Source organism: Balaenoptera ricei, chromosome 16 (genome assembly GCF_028023285.1).
Source record: "Balaenoptera ricei isolate mBalRic1 chromosome 16, mBalRic1.hap2, whole genome shotgun sequence".
Taxonomy (NCBI): domain Eukaryota; kingdom Metazoa; phylum Chordata; class Mammalia; order Artiodactyla; family Balaenopteridae; genus Balaenoptera; species Balaenoptera ricei.
The window spans coordinates 12,009,281-12,024,922 of record NC_082654.1 but is presented as its reverse complement, the minus strand read 5'-3'; the positions used below and the strand labels follow the sequence as shown (position 1 = coordinate 12,024,922).

The following is a 15,642-nucleotide window of genomic DNA, read 5'->3' as shown; positions in this document are numbered from 1 at the left end:
GGACCTGCCCGCAGGCCGCACACGCCCCGTGCCGCTCACCACCGCTACCTCCCACCGCTTCAGTACCGCGCTTCCTTTGAAGAACATACTGGAGGTTTTAGGTTCTTGTAGCTGACAGCTGTGGCACCACGAAGCGTTCCGTGGTCAGGATCCCTGTGTGTCTTTGCCTCGCCATGTCTGGTCCCATGGAGGGTGCAGCCGGCCTTGAGGCCTGGGGTGTGGGAATGCACTGCTTCTGTTTGCCCACCATGGTTTTTGCCCACCCTCCTGGTGGGGTCCCTGTGAACAACGGAAACCCCAACTAAGCCGCGGAGTTCAGCTCCCAGGCGGGTAGGCAGGCCCTGGAAAGGCCTCCGCTCCTGTCCCGTCCTCCCTGCTTCGCTGAGTTTGGGCAGGGTGCGTGCTCCCCCGGCCTGGCTGCGCCTGCACCAGTGTCGGCCTTTTGACTGGAGCCCAGGGCTTCATCCTGAATTCTGATGAATTCAGGAGGTGGTGGTGTGAAGGTGGCAAGCCCCTCTGGGTGGGAAGAGGCTCTGTGCCCCGAGCCCTGCCCTCCTCCCTCTCTCGCCCACCCCCGGGGTCCTATGCCAGCTAGGAAGGCGCTGGACGCACTTGAAGACACCAGGGCTACCGGATGCTTCCTGCCCCGGAGAACCGTGGACTCGGCTGCCCCGCATAAATGGCACAGTTCCCATCACAGGAGATTCTGGGCCAGAGGTGCCTTTGGCAGCCCCTCGTGTTGTGTTTTCGTCCAAACATTTCCATCAGCGGGTAGTTCTGGGGGCGTCTCCACTCGGCGCCACCAGATCCTGACCTCCCAGCTCCAGCGCTTTGGGACAGTGGGGTAACGGAGGAGTGGAGGACAGGGGAGGATGGAGGGGGGAGTCACCTAGATGCAGGGGGTGTCCAGGACATGTCACAGAAGAGGGTGTCCTGAGGCAGAGACCCTGTGAGTACTGGATATTTCTAGAAAGTGAGACCTACAAAAATAGAACGAGGCCCCTGGCCCTGGGTTTGCAAGCTCCATCCCCCTTGCCCCACGCACCCGATCAGCTCCCTTCTTATCTGTACTAATGCGATCTTAAAAAACAATCTTTTGAAAAAAAAGGGTTCTGCTGCCACGACCTGGCACCACCCTCCCCCGCCCCCTCCTCCCCCTCCCATCCCAGGTGAGGAAACTGAGGCCAGAGGGGTGGGCCCATCTCCCTTTCACAGTGGTTGCCAAGTGCATTGGGTTGGAGAAAGTCCCCTGCAGGCTGAGGTCACCTCAAGTACATTTGGCTGGAGTCATGTCCCTTTGGAAAAGGCTTGAGTCACTCAGTGACGCAGTCCCAAATGGCCCTATAATTGGGATCTTGCCTTGTTTGGGGCTGTATGAAAAGAGACTCTGAACCAGTGGGATGCCCACACCCTCCTCATCAGCTTCAGCTGTGGGCGCCACTCTGGCAATGGCAAAGGGGACAGAGCCCAGGTGGATGGGACAGAAGTGCTAGTGGCAGGGAGGGCGAGCATAGAAACAAGCAGACACCGGGGTCACCTACCCCAGCAGGAAAACTGGCCTCCTCCGCGTGGCCTGTGGCCTTTGAAAACACCCACGGCCCCCCCGTGGTGACGTTTTCTGGAAAACCAGCCCTGCTGGCAGTGCTGTGGAAACTGAGTCCTGAGAACTCACCTGGGTAGAAAGGAATTGAACAGACTCTTTAGCCTCACAGACGTCCCAGGCAGAATTGTCACAGTGCCTTCCACTTGACCGGCTGGAGTGGCTGAGTCATCAGCTTCTGTGGCTGGGAACACAGAGAGCGATCCTTCCCATGTACCGTCACCAGGATGCTTGAGACCCTCCCAGACCTTGATCCAAATGCGCTGAGAGCTCCTCCAGTTTTCAGGGTTCTCACCCCCCAGCCCCCAGATGTGTATTCTAAAGACCTGCTTAACAACACAATTTGAATTTCTAACAGATTTGGTCCCTGGCATTAGCGTGACCTTTCCAAGCCTCCTGGAAGCTTGGTGACCCACAAGCCATTCCGAGGAAGGGGCTCTGAGGTGGCAGGAGGAAGAGGCCCTGCTGAGAATCCTGGGGCCCCTGTAGCCCGGGCCCCCCTCCATCCTGTGTCCTTGTGCCTTTAACCAGCAGTGCCCTAAACCGTTTTGGAAGGGAGGGCAGCTGTTTCTGTGGTTTCGCCTGTGCTGCCTCTAGTTACATCTGGCCCCACCTGGGGGGCCTCTGCACTGAACGGGCAAAGCTCACTCAGCCCCTCCGTCTCGCCCCATCCACAAGGGCCACAGCTGATTGGGTAATTTCAGAGCCTAGGCTGGCCCACGACATGTGGCGTGCCTGGAGAGAAAAGGTGAGTTGGCCAATCAGATCTGCTCCTTGGGACTCTAGACTCAGGATTCTGGCAGATGGGCAGGGAGGGGGCTTTGGGGCTTGCCGGCTGCAACACCATTCTGAGACTGACTACCCCGAGTGAGCAAAGACGCCACAGAGGAAGCGCAGTCCCCACAGGCCCACCCTCACTTCAGACCGCAGCCGCCGGTTTGAGGGTCCCCAGGCCACACATACTTCTGACTACATGGCTACAAATTTGGGGATTCCCCCAACCCCTCTCGGGTTTGGTGATTCACTAGGACGACTCACAGAGCTCAGGAGAGGGCTATATTTACAATTTTATTAGAGCAAAAGATACAAATCTGAACCAGCGAAAGGGGGAGATGCATAGGGCAAGGTCTGCTAGGGACACGTCACCCTCCCGGCACCAGTGTATGATCACCAGCCAGGAAGTTCACTCAAGCCCAGTGCCCAGAGTTTTTATTGGACTTTTCATTACTTAGGTGTGATTGATTGAATCATTAGCCACGCGTTTGAACCCAGTCTCCAGCCCCCTTCCCCTCCCCGAAGTTTGGACACCATCATTTGGCTCAAAGCCCCAACTCTCTAAGCCCGTGGTTGGTCATTCTGGCATGGCCAGCCCCAGCTTGAGTCATCTCCTTAGCATGAGCTCGGGTATGGTTCCAGGGGCCCACCATGAATAAAACCCACACCCCCATCACTCGGACAATTCCCAGGACTGGGAGGTCACCTACCAGGAACCAGGGACAAAGTCAGTTTCTTTGTTATACAACAACAGCCAGTTGGGTTCCATGCAAGGAGGTGAGTAAGCCTGGCGTGGTCTGCAGAGAGGCGCATGGCGGAGTGAGAGGCGGAGACACGCCAGCCCCGGGTTCTCTGTGTCTCCACAGCCTTCCTGTTCCCACAAACCCAGCTGCTCTTGGCTGCCTCTCCTTGGATTCCTAGAGGCTCCAGTGATCCTGGTAATAATCCCTGTCTTTGTGGGTCAGCTTAAATGATTCTCTCTTCCTGCTCACCTTGGTTAGAACCGCACTCACCAACACGGTTTTCCAATGTGAGTTGACAAGTCTGTCCTGGAGGATGTGGTCCATGGGAAGACCGGCTTCCACTTCCTCAGGGCCCACAAAACGAATCAGGTCCTCTCCGGACCCCAGTGTGCTTATCTCCAGGGATGATGCTCTTCTCTCTGGGTTCCAGAGAACAATAAAGGTCCAAAGGGAAGAGGTCAGAATGGGAAGAGGTACCCAGGAAGTATACGGTGTGTGCACTGATGATTTGGGCAGGGTTTGAGGTGGGTCCTGCCCGCTCCGTAGGGAGCCAGACCTGGGCCTGGTGCCGGGTGTGGTGGGCCCCTGAGGCCATCTCACCAACCTGTTCCCACCATGGCCATTGGTGAGCTTCTCTCCGGTGTCTCCCTCTGGATTTCTGGAAACAGTTGGGTCCGCATCCAGTTTGCCTTCCTACCCCGGCGAGTGGCCGGGTAAGTGCTTTTATGGGCGTCGTGTGAGAAGAATGCTCAAGCCAGGCAGGGGACAGGGACCGGGGTTCTTGTCAGAGTCAGACCCCAGGATCACCGAACTGGTCCAAACTGCTGTGAATTTTTTCAGATCTAAAAAAGAAGTAGGCAGGGCAGAAATAATAAGTCAGAGAGAGAAATTTCCAGAAAGAGTGGTCCCATCGTCATCCCATTTCCCACGTGATGCTCAAGGACTTTCTCAAACTTGACTGTGCATCAGAATCAACCTGGAAGGCTCATTAAAACAGACCACTGGGCCCCCTCCCAGAGTTTCTGACTCAGTAGATCTAAGGTGGGGCCCAAGATTTTGCATTTCTCACAAATTCCCCAGTGATGCTGGTGCAGCTGGTCCAAGGACCACATTGGGAACCACTGATTCAAGGGTGTGAAGAAAGGTCTTTCCAACAAATGCAGAGAGTCTTTCTCAGCTTCCCCCAAGGAACCTTTCTCTGACCAGGGAGGAAGAGAACATTAGACTAGGAGTCAGGATGCCTGGGTGTGTGACACAAACCGCTTGAGTGATTTGAGGCAAGGTTCTTGCCTTTCTGAGACTGTATTTCCTCACCTGTCAAATGGGTCCAGTAAGAGGACCTACCTTGTGTGGTTGATGTGAGGATTAAATGAGAGGGTGTCTTAACAAACAGCTCCCTGACTCTGGTAGTACAGGAAATGCCACATTTCTATAACTTCCGAATCAAATACACTGTAAGATTGATGAGGAGTTCAAGGTCAATTGTTTTGCAAAGGTCTGTCCCACTCCCTTCCATGGATGGCACGAGAAGACCCAGGGCTCAAAGGAGTCCAGCAAATAAGACCTCACACCATCGGGGTCACTGCTGTTGCCGATTTTGTCAGTGTCCTTTGGAGGAGAGCGCATTTCCACTCCCCTGTGCCAGGCTGGTCCCGGGTCCCTCACAGCTCAGAGCCCCTCGTCACTGGGGTCCAGCAGGGGCACAGGCCTCCCCACCATACTGTCTCCCTCTCGTTCTCATTTCAGTCCTCAGCCTTCAAAGCACGAACACCTCCCTGGAAAACAGTAAAAGCAACAAGAATAACAGCTGATTTCTTCCCCCACAGTGACCGTTTTCTCATGGCAGTTTTTTGGCATGATCTTTTCATTCTTCTCTGGGCGCATCCACAGGAGCAAAAGAAATGCCAGTTAGTTTCTCAGTAGCTCACCCTGTTATGAGCACTTGGCCCGTGCTTAAGACACGGTAGCTCTTTATTACTTTGCTTTTCTCCCAAGTCCTGCGCTCCATCCTCGCTAGGACTTGCCCTCCTGCTGGCACTCTCCCTCCTCCTGCCCTGCCACCCCCTTATCACACTTCCCTCGGCCCATCTGGGGTGTACCTGCACGAGGCCATTGCTGGCAGCCAAGGGAGACCCTGGGGGCTGGAGAAAGCAGAAGGGATTCGGTAAGCAACTTCCTCTCGGGAGGCTGCATCTTCCTGTCGCCCACCTTTCTCCAGGTTTTGCTTGCACTCTTGCCCACCCAGGAGAGAGACCTGCTGCCCTGGTCCTTTGGTGCCTTCCCCAGAGCCATGAGTGGGTGGAGTTCAGCCCATGTCCACAAGCCCGGCGTCTTGGTCTCTTCTCACCTCTGATAGGAGCCCTCCTGCTTGGCTCCCGGCCTGTGCTGCTGGCATCCCCTCCCTGGCTGGGGCCCCCCTTCCTCCATGCAGCCGCCTGCCTAGCCACACCCCCAGTGGTCTCACTCAGCTCTGCTCTTTTACGCATGGAATGAGCTGGACGTCCACGAAGGTAGGCACTCTGTCCTCTTGTCCGTCTCATTTTTAGCATGTGGAAGGTAAACTGTGAGCAGCAGTAGTCTGGTTGGTAAAGAAAGTAAAGCCCAAGGATGCTCAAGACAGGAAGTGGCTGCCGGTCAGTGTGGGCTGGAGAAGATACACGCTCCTGTTTGCATGTGTGGTTCATTCATTGGCCCCGTTAATTCCTCTCCCTGAACCTCAGGTTTCTCATCTGTGAAATGGGGCTAGTAACTGCCTTACTGAGGACCAAGCGTGTAGCACCTAGTTCAGTGCTAAGCAAATATTCACTTAACCAATCAGTCAACATAACTTAACAAAAGCTTGCAATTGTCCAGGCCAGTTGTGTTAGCTGCCCTACCCTCTGGAAGGATATGGAGCAGGTCTGGGCGGAGCTGGGAGAGGGTTGTGGGCAGACAAGGGATCTGCCTCTCAAGGGCAGCCCTGGAAGGGGCATAACGTTGGGGGCTTGAAGAAAGAGCAGGGCTTCGACAGGCAGAGGGGTCAATTCTGGAGGTCAGAAGTCTGACCTGGGTCTCACTGGGTTAAAACTAGGGTGTTGGCAGGGCTCTTTCCTTTCTGGGGGCTCTAGGGGAGAATCTGTGTTCTTGCCTTGTCCAGCTTCTAGCGGTCGCCTGCATTCCTTGGCTCGTGGCCCCTTCCTTCTTCAAAGCCAGCAACAGCTGGTCTAGTCTTTCTCACATCACATCACTCTGAGCTGACTCTCCCACCTTTGCTTCCACAATTAAGAACTCTGGTTACATCGGGTCCACCCAGATCATCCAGGATAATGTCCCTGTCATTATCCTTAATTCAATCTGCAACCTTCATTCCCTTTGCCACATAACCTAACATATTCACAGGTGCCAGGGATTAAGGGATACTTTGGGGAAGCATTACCTTGCCTGCCCTAGTCCCTGCCCTGTTCTGGGGCATGAGGAGGTAAGGAAGAGGAAGAAGGAAGCCCCAGGTGGCTGTGTGGTACCCACCGGCCCTTCATAACGCCAGCCTCTGTGTCACATCCTCCAGCCTTGACTCACCTTTGCCACCTCCCTACTACCACCACTGTTGCCCCATTACTAGCGAGTCTCTCCCAAACCTCGCACTTCTCCTGAGTGTTGGTCATAATGGTCATTAAATAAAGCAGCATTTCTCCATTTCAGCACTGTTGACACTTCGAGCACGTTGTTCTGTGTTGTGGGGTGCTGTCCTGCTCATGGTACAAGGTTTAACTGTATCTCTGGCCTCTACCTGCTAGATGCTGGTAGCACCCTCATCCAGTTGTGAAAACTCCAAATATCTCTAGACACTGCCGAATGTCCCCTGGAGGACAAATTGCCCAGGGGTTGAGAACCACTGAAATCAAACCTTTGATGTTTGTCTTCCTTACTAGATCGGGCACCCAAGAGGGTGACACCCCATCTGTCTTGCCCGTCCCCATGTCCCCAGCACCTGCATGGTGCTCGGCATTTACTAGATGCTCTACACATATTGGTTTAATGAATTGATGAATTTTGTTAATTTTCTTTATTTTTAAATTTTTTGGTGTTAATTTTCTTAATGGATAAATTAATCTATAAAAAAGTGTGTGTGTGTCTTAAATAGACTCGTGTTGCCATAGACTGGCTACCTAAGAATCGCCTGGGGAGCCTTTTACGTAGCCCGACTCCTGGGTTCCGATCACAGAGAGTTGGGGCTCAGGCTGATGGGGTGCAGCCTGGGAGTCTGTTTTGTCAAGAGGGCTTCACCAGTTCCTCAGAAAAGGTAAACACAGAATTACCATATGATCCAGCAATTCTGCTCCTAGGCATATACCAAAAAAAATTGAAAGCAGGGACCCAGACATTCAGAGCAGCAGTATTCATGATAGCCAAAAGGTGGAAACAACCCAAGTATCCATCAACAGACAAATGAATAAACAAAATGTGCTGTATACACACAACGGAGTATTATTCAGCCTTAAAATGGAGTGAAATCTGACACATGCTACAACATGGATGTACCTTGAAGGCATCGTGCTAAGTGAAATCAGCCAGTCACAAAAGAGCACATCTTGTACGATGTCACGCGTGAGGTCCCTAGAGTAGTTAAATCAGAGAGACAGAAAGTAGAAAGGTGGTTGCCAGGGGTAGAGGGGAGTGGAAGCTGGTGTTTGATGGGTACAGAGTTTCCATTTGGGATGATGAAGAAGCTCTGGAGGTGGATGGTGGTGACGGTTGCACAACAATGTGAATGTACTTAATGCCACTGAATTGCATACCTACAAATGGTTAAAATGGTACATTTTCTGTTATGTATGTTTTACCACACACACAAAAGTGCTTAATTCCAGCCAGATCTGGGAACAAATAGTGTGGGAATCAATGGGGGCGCAGGGGGTGTGGACTGGATGAGTTCTAATGGCCCTTTTAAGCCTCGGAGCCGGAGCTGATGGGGATGGGAGTGTCGGACTTGGCTGATTTTTTGAGATGGCGGCCCTTCCCTGGGGGAATGCACATAACTAACCTTTACAGGGGCCGGGCCAGCTGCCGCATGGAGGCCACTTGTCTTGTCCACAGGGGCAGCTGCTGCCCAGCTCCAGCTGATCCTCGCCATGGGGGGTGTCTGGTTATGGGAGAGAAGTCCCAAATCTGGATTCATATGTAACATCTCCATGTTTAAATCTTGACACCGGGTTCAATGAACAGGCAAACAAACCAACAAGCCACATGTGGGTCCAACAGAGCAGCTCTTCAGGCCTCGGGCCCGGGGTGGCGTCTTTTCTCGGTGGCTTGGGCCTCAGCTGGAGAGATCCGAGTTCTGTTTCCTCCTACCGGGTGCCGTATCACTTCTGAGGTCCGATGCCATCTTCCTCTTTCATACCTGGGAGTTTCCTTTGCTTTCGGTGCTCCCGAAAGGGAGCTTTATAGACAGAAGGGTGAGCGTGAATGCCTAGAGTCTGGATTCTGGTCAGGCTGGGGTCTTGGCCCTGCCGTTTGTGAGCTGTGGGGCTATAGGTGACTTGCTTCCCTGCGCCTCAGTTTCCTTGTCTGTCAAGTGGGAATAGTAATAGTTCTGCCTGGGAGAGTTAGAGCGGGGACCAGGGCAGGGCCAGCAGAAGGGCTCTGAGGTGTGTGTGGACGTGTGATGGCGTGTTGGCGCCGGCTGGAGCAAAGAGCGCAGTGGAGTCGGACAGGCCATCAGCTGGTGGGTTACGCAACATCGGACGTCTGTTTCTGCATCTGTGATATGCCCAGTGATTTCCTCCTCCACGAGTCATTCTGAGGATTAAGTAAGATAATGTTCAAACAGTGTCTGGCCACAGCATGAGCCCCATACACATTTGTTTCGTTCCCTGGAGGCTGGGGCCTTTGACCTTTGTGGAGACTTGAGCAGAGGAAGCTGGGGCTGGTTGGCTGGGCTGAAGACAGAACGAGCAGAGCGCTGGGAAATGGACCGTGTCCTGCCCCTCTGCCGTCAGCTCCCTCTCCTCCTTCCTGGCCCCCCAGCTGGGGGTCCTGGTCCCATCCTCAGAAGCCCACCCACTTGCTGTTCAGGAAGATGGCCTCAGCTCTGCAGGGCAGTTGGATGAGTTGGGAATCTCCCTTTATTGAAATCAGCTCTGTGCCAGCCCCGGAACACACTGGGCCGGGAGCGGGCCCAGAGCCGAGCTCCTCCGGATGTCCTTGGGTTGGCTGGCTGGAGGAAGGGGCCTTGCCCTGCCCAGACCCTCTCTGGGGGTCAGAGGCTGGGGGGAGCAGCCCAGGGTGCTGAGGGCCTGGCCAAGATCTGGTGTCTCTTTAACTGGCCCCAAACTTCGTGGGTACTTGGGGTGGTGATCACATAAAGGGGGATAAGAAGCACTTAAAATTCTGAGATGCTGAGGGGCCTAAAGGACTATGTGACCTTTGGTGAGTCACTGACCAGTGGAATTTAAGGGCCACTCTGGGGGCAGTGGGCAGACGATGGCATCTCAGGTTCTTGGCGGGGTCCTGGCCACGTGACACAGAGGTGCCTCCAGGTCCAAGTTCCAAATGGTGGTGGGCTCAGGGACACGTAGGCTGGAGTTGGCCCCCCCTTGCTGTTTGCACACCTGAGCGTTCTGACATCTGTCCACGGATAAGGTGTGGCAGGGATGATGGGAACACCTGTGTGTGCACCTTAGGTAGCTCCGTGTGTTCATTGCATGTACGTGTTCATTGTGTGTGTTTGTTACATGTGTGTTCATTGTGTTTGTATGTCTGTCATGTGTGCATATCCATTGCGTGTGTGTCCCTAGCGTGTGCGTGTTCATTACATGTGCACACTGGGCAGGAAGCAAGGCCTGACGGGGTCCTTCAGGAGTCCTTCCAGCCTTGAGAAATGCATCCCCTGAGACCCTGGGGTTTGTGAGGCGGGAGAAGAAGGGGGTACCCAGGACAAGTGGGAGTTGAAGTCCTTGTCCCCAACACCTGGCCTCCAGCTGGGGATGGGAACTCTCCCCAGGAAACAAGAGGATAAAATGAGGTGGTGAGGGGGCTGCAGTCCACCCGCTTGTGAATCCATTTCACCAGGATTTCCCAGGCCGACAGGCCTGGCCCCTGCCGTCGGAAGGTTGTGGTCGAGTCTGGGGTGAATACCGGGCACCCAGCAGGGCTGCACAGCCGTGGGAGACGCCGAGGAAGAACAGGGCGCCCGGTGTGGGTGCAGGCGTGGAGGATGGGAGGGACCGCTGCTGCTGGTGGTGGCGGGGGCCAGGCCCGAGCGAGCCTGCAGGAAGAACACACAGGCTCGATGCCGGCCGGCGAGGGGGCGCGTCCCTGTCTCCCAGCCAGGAAGCCGTGCACAGGCTCACTGGGCTGGGACACAGGCTCTGGAGCCTTGGACAACACCAGCATCAGCTCCCCTTCTTTCTCCCCCATCTCTGCAGGGGGCGGAGGAAAGCGCAAAGGGAAAAGCAAGAAGTGGAAGGAAATCCTGAAGTTCCCTCACATTAGCCAGTGTGAAGACCTCCGAAGGACCATAGGTAAGCTGTCCTGCCTCGAGGGGGCGTGGGGAGGGACGGGGAGGGGAGCAAGGGGCCTGTTAACCGGAGCCGTCAGAACGGTGAGTCAGGTACAAATCGATTAATGCAGTAAAGTGATGCCAGGTAGGAGCTCCAAGCTGATGCCTTTGCTAATTGATATAAAGATGCAGCCAACATTCGTCGAGTATTTGGTGTGTGCCGGGCAGGATTATCTCCCAATTACCCTTTGAGGCTGTTATTTTACTCCACTTTTCAGCTGGGGAAACCAAGGCACAGAGAGATTCTGTAATTGGACCAAAGTTGCACAGCTTGTGGGAGGGCGGTGGAGGTGGGCCACACCTGGCCCTGAGCCCTCCCTTGTAGCTTTCCGCCCTTCCTTCCTGGGGCCCGTGGGTCCTGCCCTCGGGAAGCAGCCCCAGGCTTTGGGAGCTGAGGCGGGGTGGTGAGCCTCTGGGCCCCCCTTCCCTGCTGCCGGGGATGTGGGTTCTCACCCAGTGGCCAGGCACTGGGACATGTGGGTTCTCCCCAAGGAGCTGCCCTGCTCAGTACACAGCCCTGTCCTCTGTATCCAGCACCCACACGGCCAGGCAGCTCCAAGAGCAGAGGGTGCTTGTCTCCCGAGGGGCTGGCACAGCCAAATGCACAAGGGCGGTCTGTCCCCGGCCCCGCTCCGAACACGGCTGTGGTGAGGAGGCTTGGGGACTGGACGAGGACTCTCTGTGCTGGTGGGAGCCCTGGCCCTTCTCCCCTGTGTGCCCAGGGTGGGGCACTCCGCCTTGCTGCATGAAGGCGTCTTATCTGCTCCTGACTGCTAGAGGTCACGGATGTGCCATACTGTGTTTATTATACTCAGATCCTTTGAGCGTGGATATAGGATGATGCTGTTACCCAGAACTCCGCAGGCCCAGCTGCTCTGGAGACTTCTGCCCGGGGCACTGGGTCAACTGCCCTGCGCCTGCCGTGGAACGTGAGGCCACTCGTGGCCCTTTAGCTTTTCTGAATGGCTTCTCCGTGTGGCCTGGCCTCCACCAGCTCCCCAGGCCAGGTGGGACTCACATGCCGTCCCAGGCCTGCTCAGTCCTCTCGCCGGGCCCCCCCTTTCCAGATTCTTCAGTTGTGCTGTGACAGCAGGTGACCTGTTCTCTCTGTGCTCCCCACATGCCCAGCACGGAGGAGGAGCTCCCTTAATTGGTGTTTATGAAGTGAAAGGAAGCCACGTGCATCCCACGAAGGCAGATGTGAGCAGGGAGGAAGTAGGGTGCTAAGTGGTGGGGAAATGACCTCAGACCCACCTTCCGTCCTTAAAACCTCAGGTCGGAGTCCCCACGGTGTTCTTGGGGCTGAGAGTGCAGTTGGCCTAAGAGATCAGGGCCTCTGGGTCCAGGCAGACTTGGGTTCAAACCCCACCCGCTCTCCAGCCACCTGACAAGCTACTTAATCTTGCTGAGCCTCAGTTTCCTCAGCTGAAAACAGTGCTCATGGACCCAGTCCAATGAGACCAGGTGTGTGAAGGGCTTCGCTGGAGCCCGGGACCACTCCCCTTAGCACTTGACTTTCTTCCTGGAATGCACAACAGCTCCCACTCTGCTGGGCCACTCTTGTGTTGGGGGCTGCCCAAGTTCGCCCTTGATCTGGAGGTACGTGGGGCAGTGGGGGGAGAGAAGATGGGCTCTTCTTCTGGGGCTGGGAGAATGTTGGGGAGGGTTTTGCCACTGACAACTCACAAGTAGCCTTCAGAGAGGGGAGAGGAAGGAGAGTCCCTGGAATCTGCCGCCACCCTCCCGGGACCATCTGGTTCTTTAGGCCTGGAGAGAGTAGGGCCTAGGGGTGGGGAGGGGTGGGGACCTCAGATGCCATGGTCTCCGCACACCCCTGGGGAGCCAGACCTTCTTCTCCATCCTCTTCGTCCAGGGCGAGCAAGTTCACCAGCTACCACATGCCTTTCCTGGATACTGAGCCCAGGTTTTTCTCAACAGGCCCAAGAATGGCTCCCACTCAACCTCGGAGCCATAGGGCTGATCCAAGAGACCCTTCTGAGATGTTGATTTGGAAGAGAGAGCTTGAAATAGGAGGAAAGGACCCTCCAAAGGGGGGAGCTGTGTAGAGAGGCAGGGTAACTGCGTGAGGGCCAGTATCACCTGGGAGGGGCCCAGCAGGTGGAGCCCATTTGCTTCTCTGCCTTTGGGTTAACTGCCTGCAGGTGGTGGTGTCCGGAATGGTCCACAGGGCCCACAGCTCTGAAGGCCACCTCCTCAGAGAATTTAAATTAGCTCCTGGCCAGGGTCTTTCAAAGCATCGTGCCGTTTTGTCAGGGCACCTCCCACCTCCCCACCTCCCACCCCCAGTTATTATTGGATGTCTGTTTGCCCCTCAAGTGCAAAAGTCTCCTCGAGAAGGATCTTTTAAATTCACCACCATGTGCCTGGTGCCTGCTTACAGGAGGAGCACAATAGTTGGATGAACGAGTGAAGGAAAGAATGAATGCAGTGGTATGAAGGAGTGAACACTGAGCTTCTGCAGTTTTTTTTTTTTTTTTTTAAAGAATATCCTATTCATTTTAAATTTATTTATGTATTTATTTATTTATTTATGGCTGTGTTGGGTCTTCGTTTCTGTGCGAGGGCTTTCTCCAGTTGCGGCAAGCGGGGGCCACTCTTCATCGCGGTGCGCGGGCCTCTCACTATCGCGGCCTCTCTTGTTGCGGAGCACAGGCTCCAGATGCGCAGGCTCAGTAATTGTGGCTCACGGGCCCAGTTGCTCCGTGGCATGTGGGATCTTCCCAGACCAGGGCTCGAACCCGTGTCCCCTGCATTGGCAGGCAGCTTCCCAACCACTGCGCCACCAGGGAAGCCCTTCTGCAGTGTTTTAAATAAATGGAAGAGTGTTGAGAGTCATTTGAGGAACATTTGTGTACCTGCCACCTGGATTAAAGAAATTTTAATATTTTGCTATATTTGATTCATGTGTCTCTTGAAAATGGAAAACAGAAACGTCAACTATAGGACTTTCAGTTCCAGACAACGTGGAGTAGATGCGTGTTTCCTATCTGCCCCCACCATGGGCAGTCCAGAGCTCTGGACATCACATATAAAAAAAATATAAGAAGATCCCTAAAGGGACTTCTCTGGTGGCGCAGTGGTTAAGAATCCGCCTGCCAATGCAGAGTACACGGGTTCGAGCCCTGGTCCGGGAAGATCGCACATGCTACAGAGCAACTAAGCCCATGAGCCACAACTACTGAGCCCTCGTGCAACAACTACTGAAGCCCACGCGCCTAGAGCCCGTGCTCTGCAACAAAGAGAAGCCACCGCAGTGAGAAGCCCGCGCACCGCAATGAAGAGTAGCCCCTGCTCGCCGCAACTAGAGAAAGCCCGTGCGCAGCAACGAAGACCCAACACAGCCAAAAATAAATACATAAATAAAATAAAACCAAAACAAAACAAAAGAAGCATTTAAAAAAAAGAAGAAGATTCCTAAAAATGGAGGAAGAGGCAGACTGGCTGGGACCTCAGGATGTGAGGAGTGATGTGCCAGTGAGCTCCTGGCTTTTCTTTTTTGCCTCCCTTAAATCCCAGGGACCAGGTGCTGGAGAAACTCACTACCCGGAGATGCCAATGGGTGCAACAGAAAAGAAACCCCCCCCCCCCCAAAAAAAAATCCTGTTCTCTCTAGCCAGCGGCCTGGGAAAAGGACAGCTGAGCTGAGCTGGCCCCTCCAGAACGGTCACACTTCGGCCACAGTTCACTCCAGCAACGTGGACGCCTCACTGTCTACCTTTCTTTTCACTTATCCTAGTGCCAGACTCAGAGACCCAGGGCTCCCTCCCTCTCCACGTCTCTCCTCTCTGACACACAGATCCTGATACTTGGAGGTGAGCGGGTTCTGCCGAGGTTCAGTCCCCGACACCAACTCTCAGTGCCCCCCACTCTAGCCCTGCTCCCCATGGGGCCTCCAGGCATTGCCCCAGAAGTGCCCCAAATGCCCCTCACCTTCCAGTTGGCCCGGCCGCACCCTTTTCACTTCCGGTATGGGGAACCCCCTGGAGCCTAGGATTCGCCTCTGAGCTTTTCTCTGTCCCTGGATTTCACCCCATGGGCCCCATCCCCATCTGTCCATCAAGGTCCATAAACGGGCCTCTTGTCAGGGTCCACTCCCCTGGGAGGGTGAGAGAAACGTGCACGCTGGCGTGTGAAAATGAATTCTTCTGTTCTCCTAGAGGGATTGAAAAGACTCTGTGTATGAGTGCAGTGTGAAGAGAGGCCGGGAAAACAGGAAGGCCGCCATAAACCGAGGGGCTGCAGCTCGCGGCGACCGGCCCCAGGGCTCAGGCCTTCCTGTGTGTTTACAGTCCGTCGCCCTGGTGTTTGCCCAGCCTCTGCTGGGGTCCTGCTGGAAGGCTTTCTTAAATAAAAATCTCATTTCTTTTCTAGACCAATATACAAACCAAACAGTGGCAAATGCCGCATTTATTTTTCTTGTGGACACATGAGCTCACTTTCTGAAGCTCTTTGGGAGGATGTCCCAGAGCAGGCTTTGGGCCAGGGTGATGAGGCCCTTATGGGCCCAGAGGGCCACGTTGGAAGGCTCTTGATCAGAGGGGAGGACGGAGACCACAAGGACCCTGTTGACTGGCCAGAACAGTGGTCTGCCAAAGCCACACCCTCTCTGGCCCCCAGCACTGCCCTGACAACCACAGGCCATCTCCCCCAGCAGCCAGGGGGATTCTGAGAAATGAAAACGGCACCCCTTGGATCCCCTGCTGAAACCGCTGCAGCATCTCCTCCCACCTGCAATAAAAGACAAACTTCTCACCGTGGCTTCTGAGCTCTTTGGTCGTTGCGTGAAGCCTAGGGATCCCTTCTCAGAATAATGCTTTTACATACAGAAAATAAAATACGCAGGGTTGCAAAGGAAACCAGTTCTTTTCAAATAGTTATTAGATACTTTAAAATTTTATGGTCTTGAAGTATATGTGCTTTTTTGTTAATACTTTAATAAGGCCCAGCAGCTGGTCTAATAGCTACTG

The 15,642-nt window shown here is 54.5% G+C and overlaps 1 protein-coding gene across 2 annotated transcripts in view; it reads left to right on the top strand.

Annotated features, from left to right (window-relative positions):
- GRK5 (G protein-coupled receptor kinase 5) overlaps positions 1–15,642 on the top strand; it is a 216,236-nt gene that overhangs the window by 93,084 nt on the left and 107,510 nt on the right. For both annotated transcript variants that reach the window (XM_059900610.1, XM_059900611.1), the window contains exon 2: positions 10,521–10,616. In XM_059900610.1, coding sequence (XP_059756593.1) covers positions 10,521–10,616 — 96 coding nt within the window. The remainder of the gene's footprint in view (positions 1–10,520; positions 10,617–15,642) is intronic.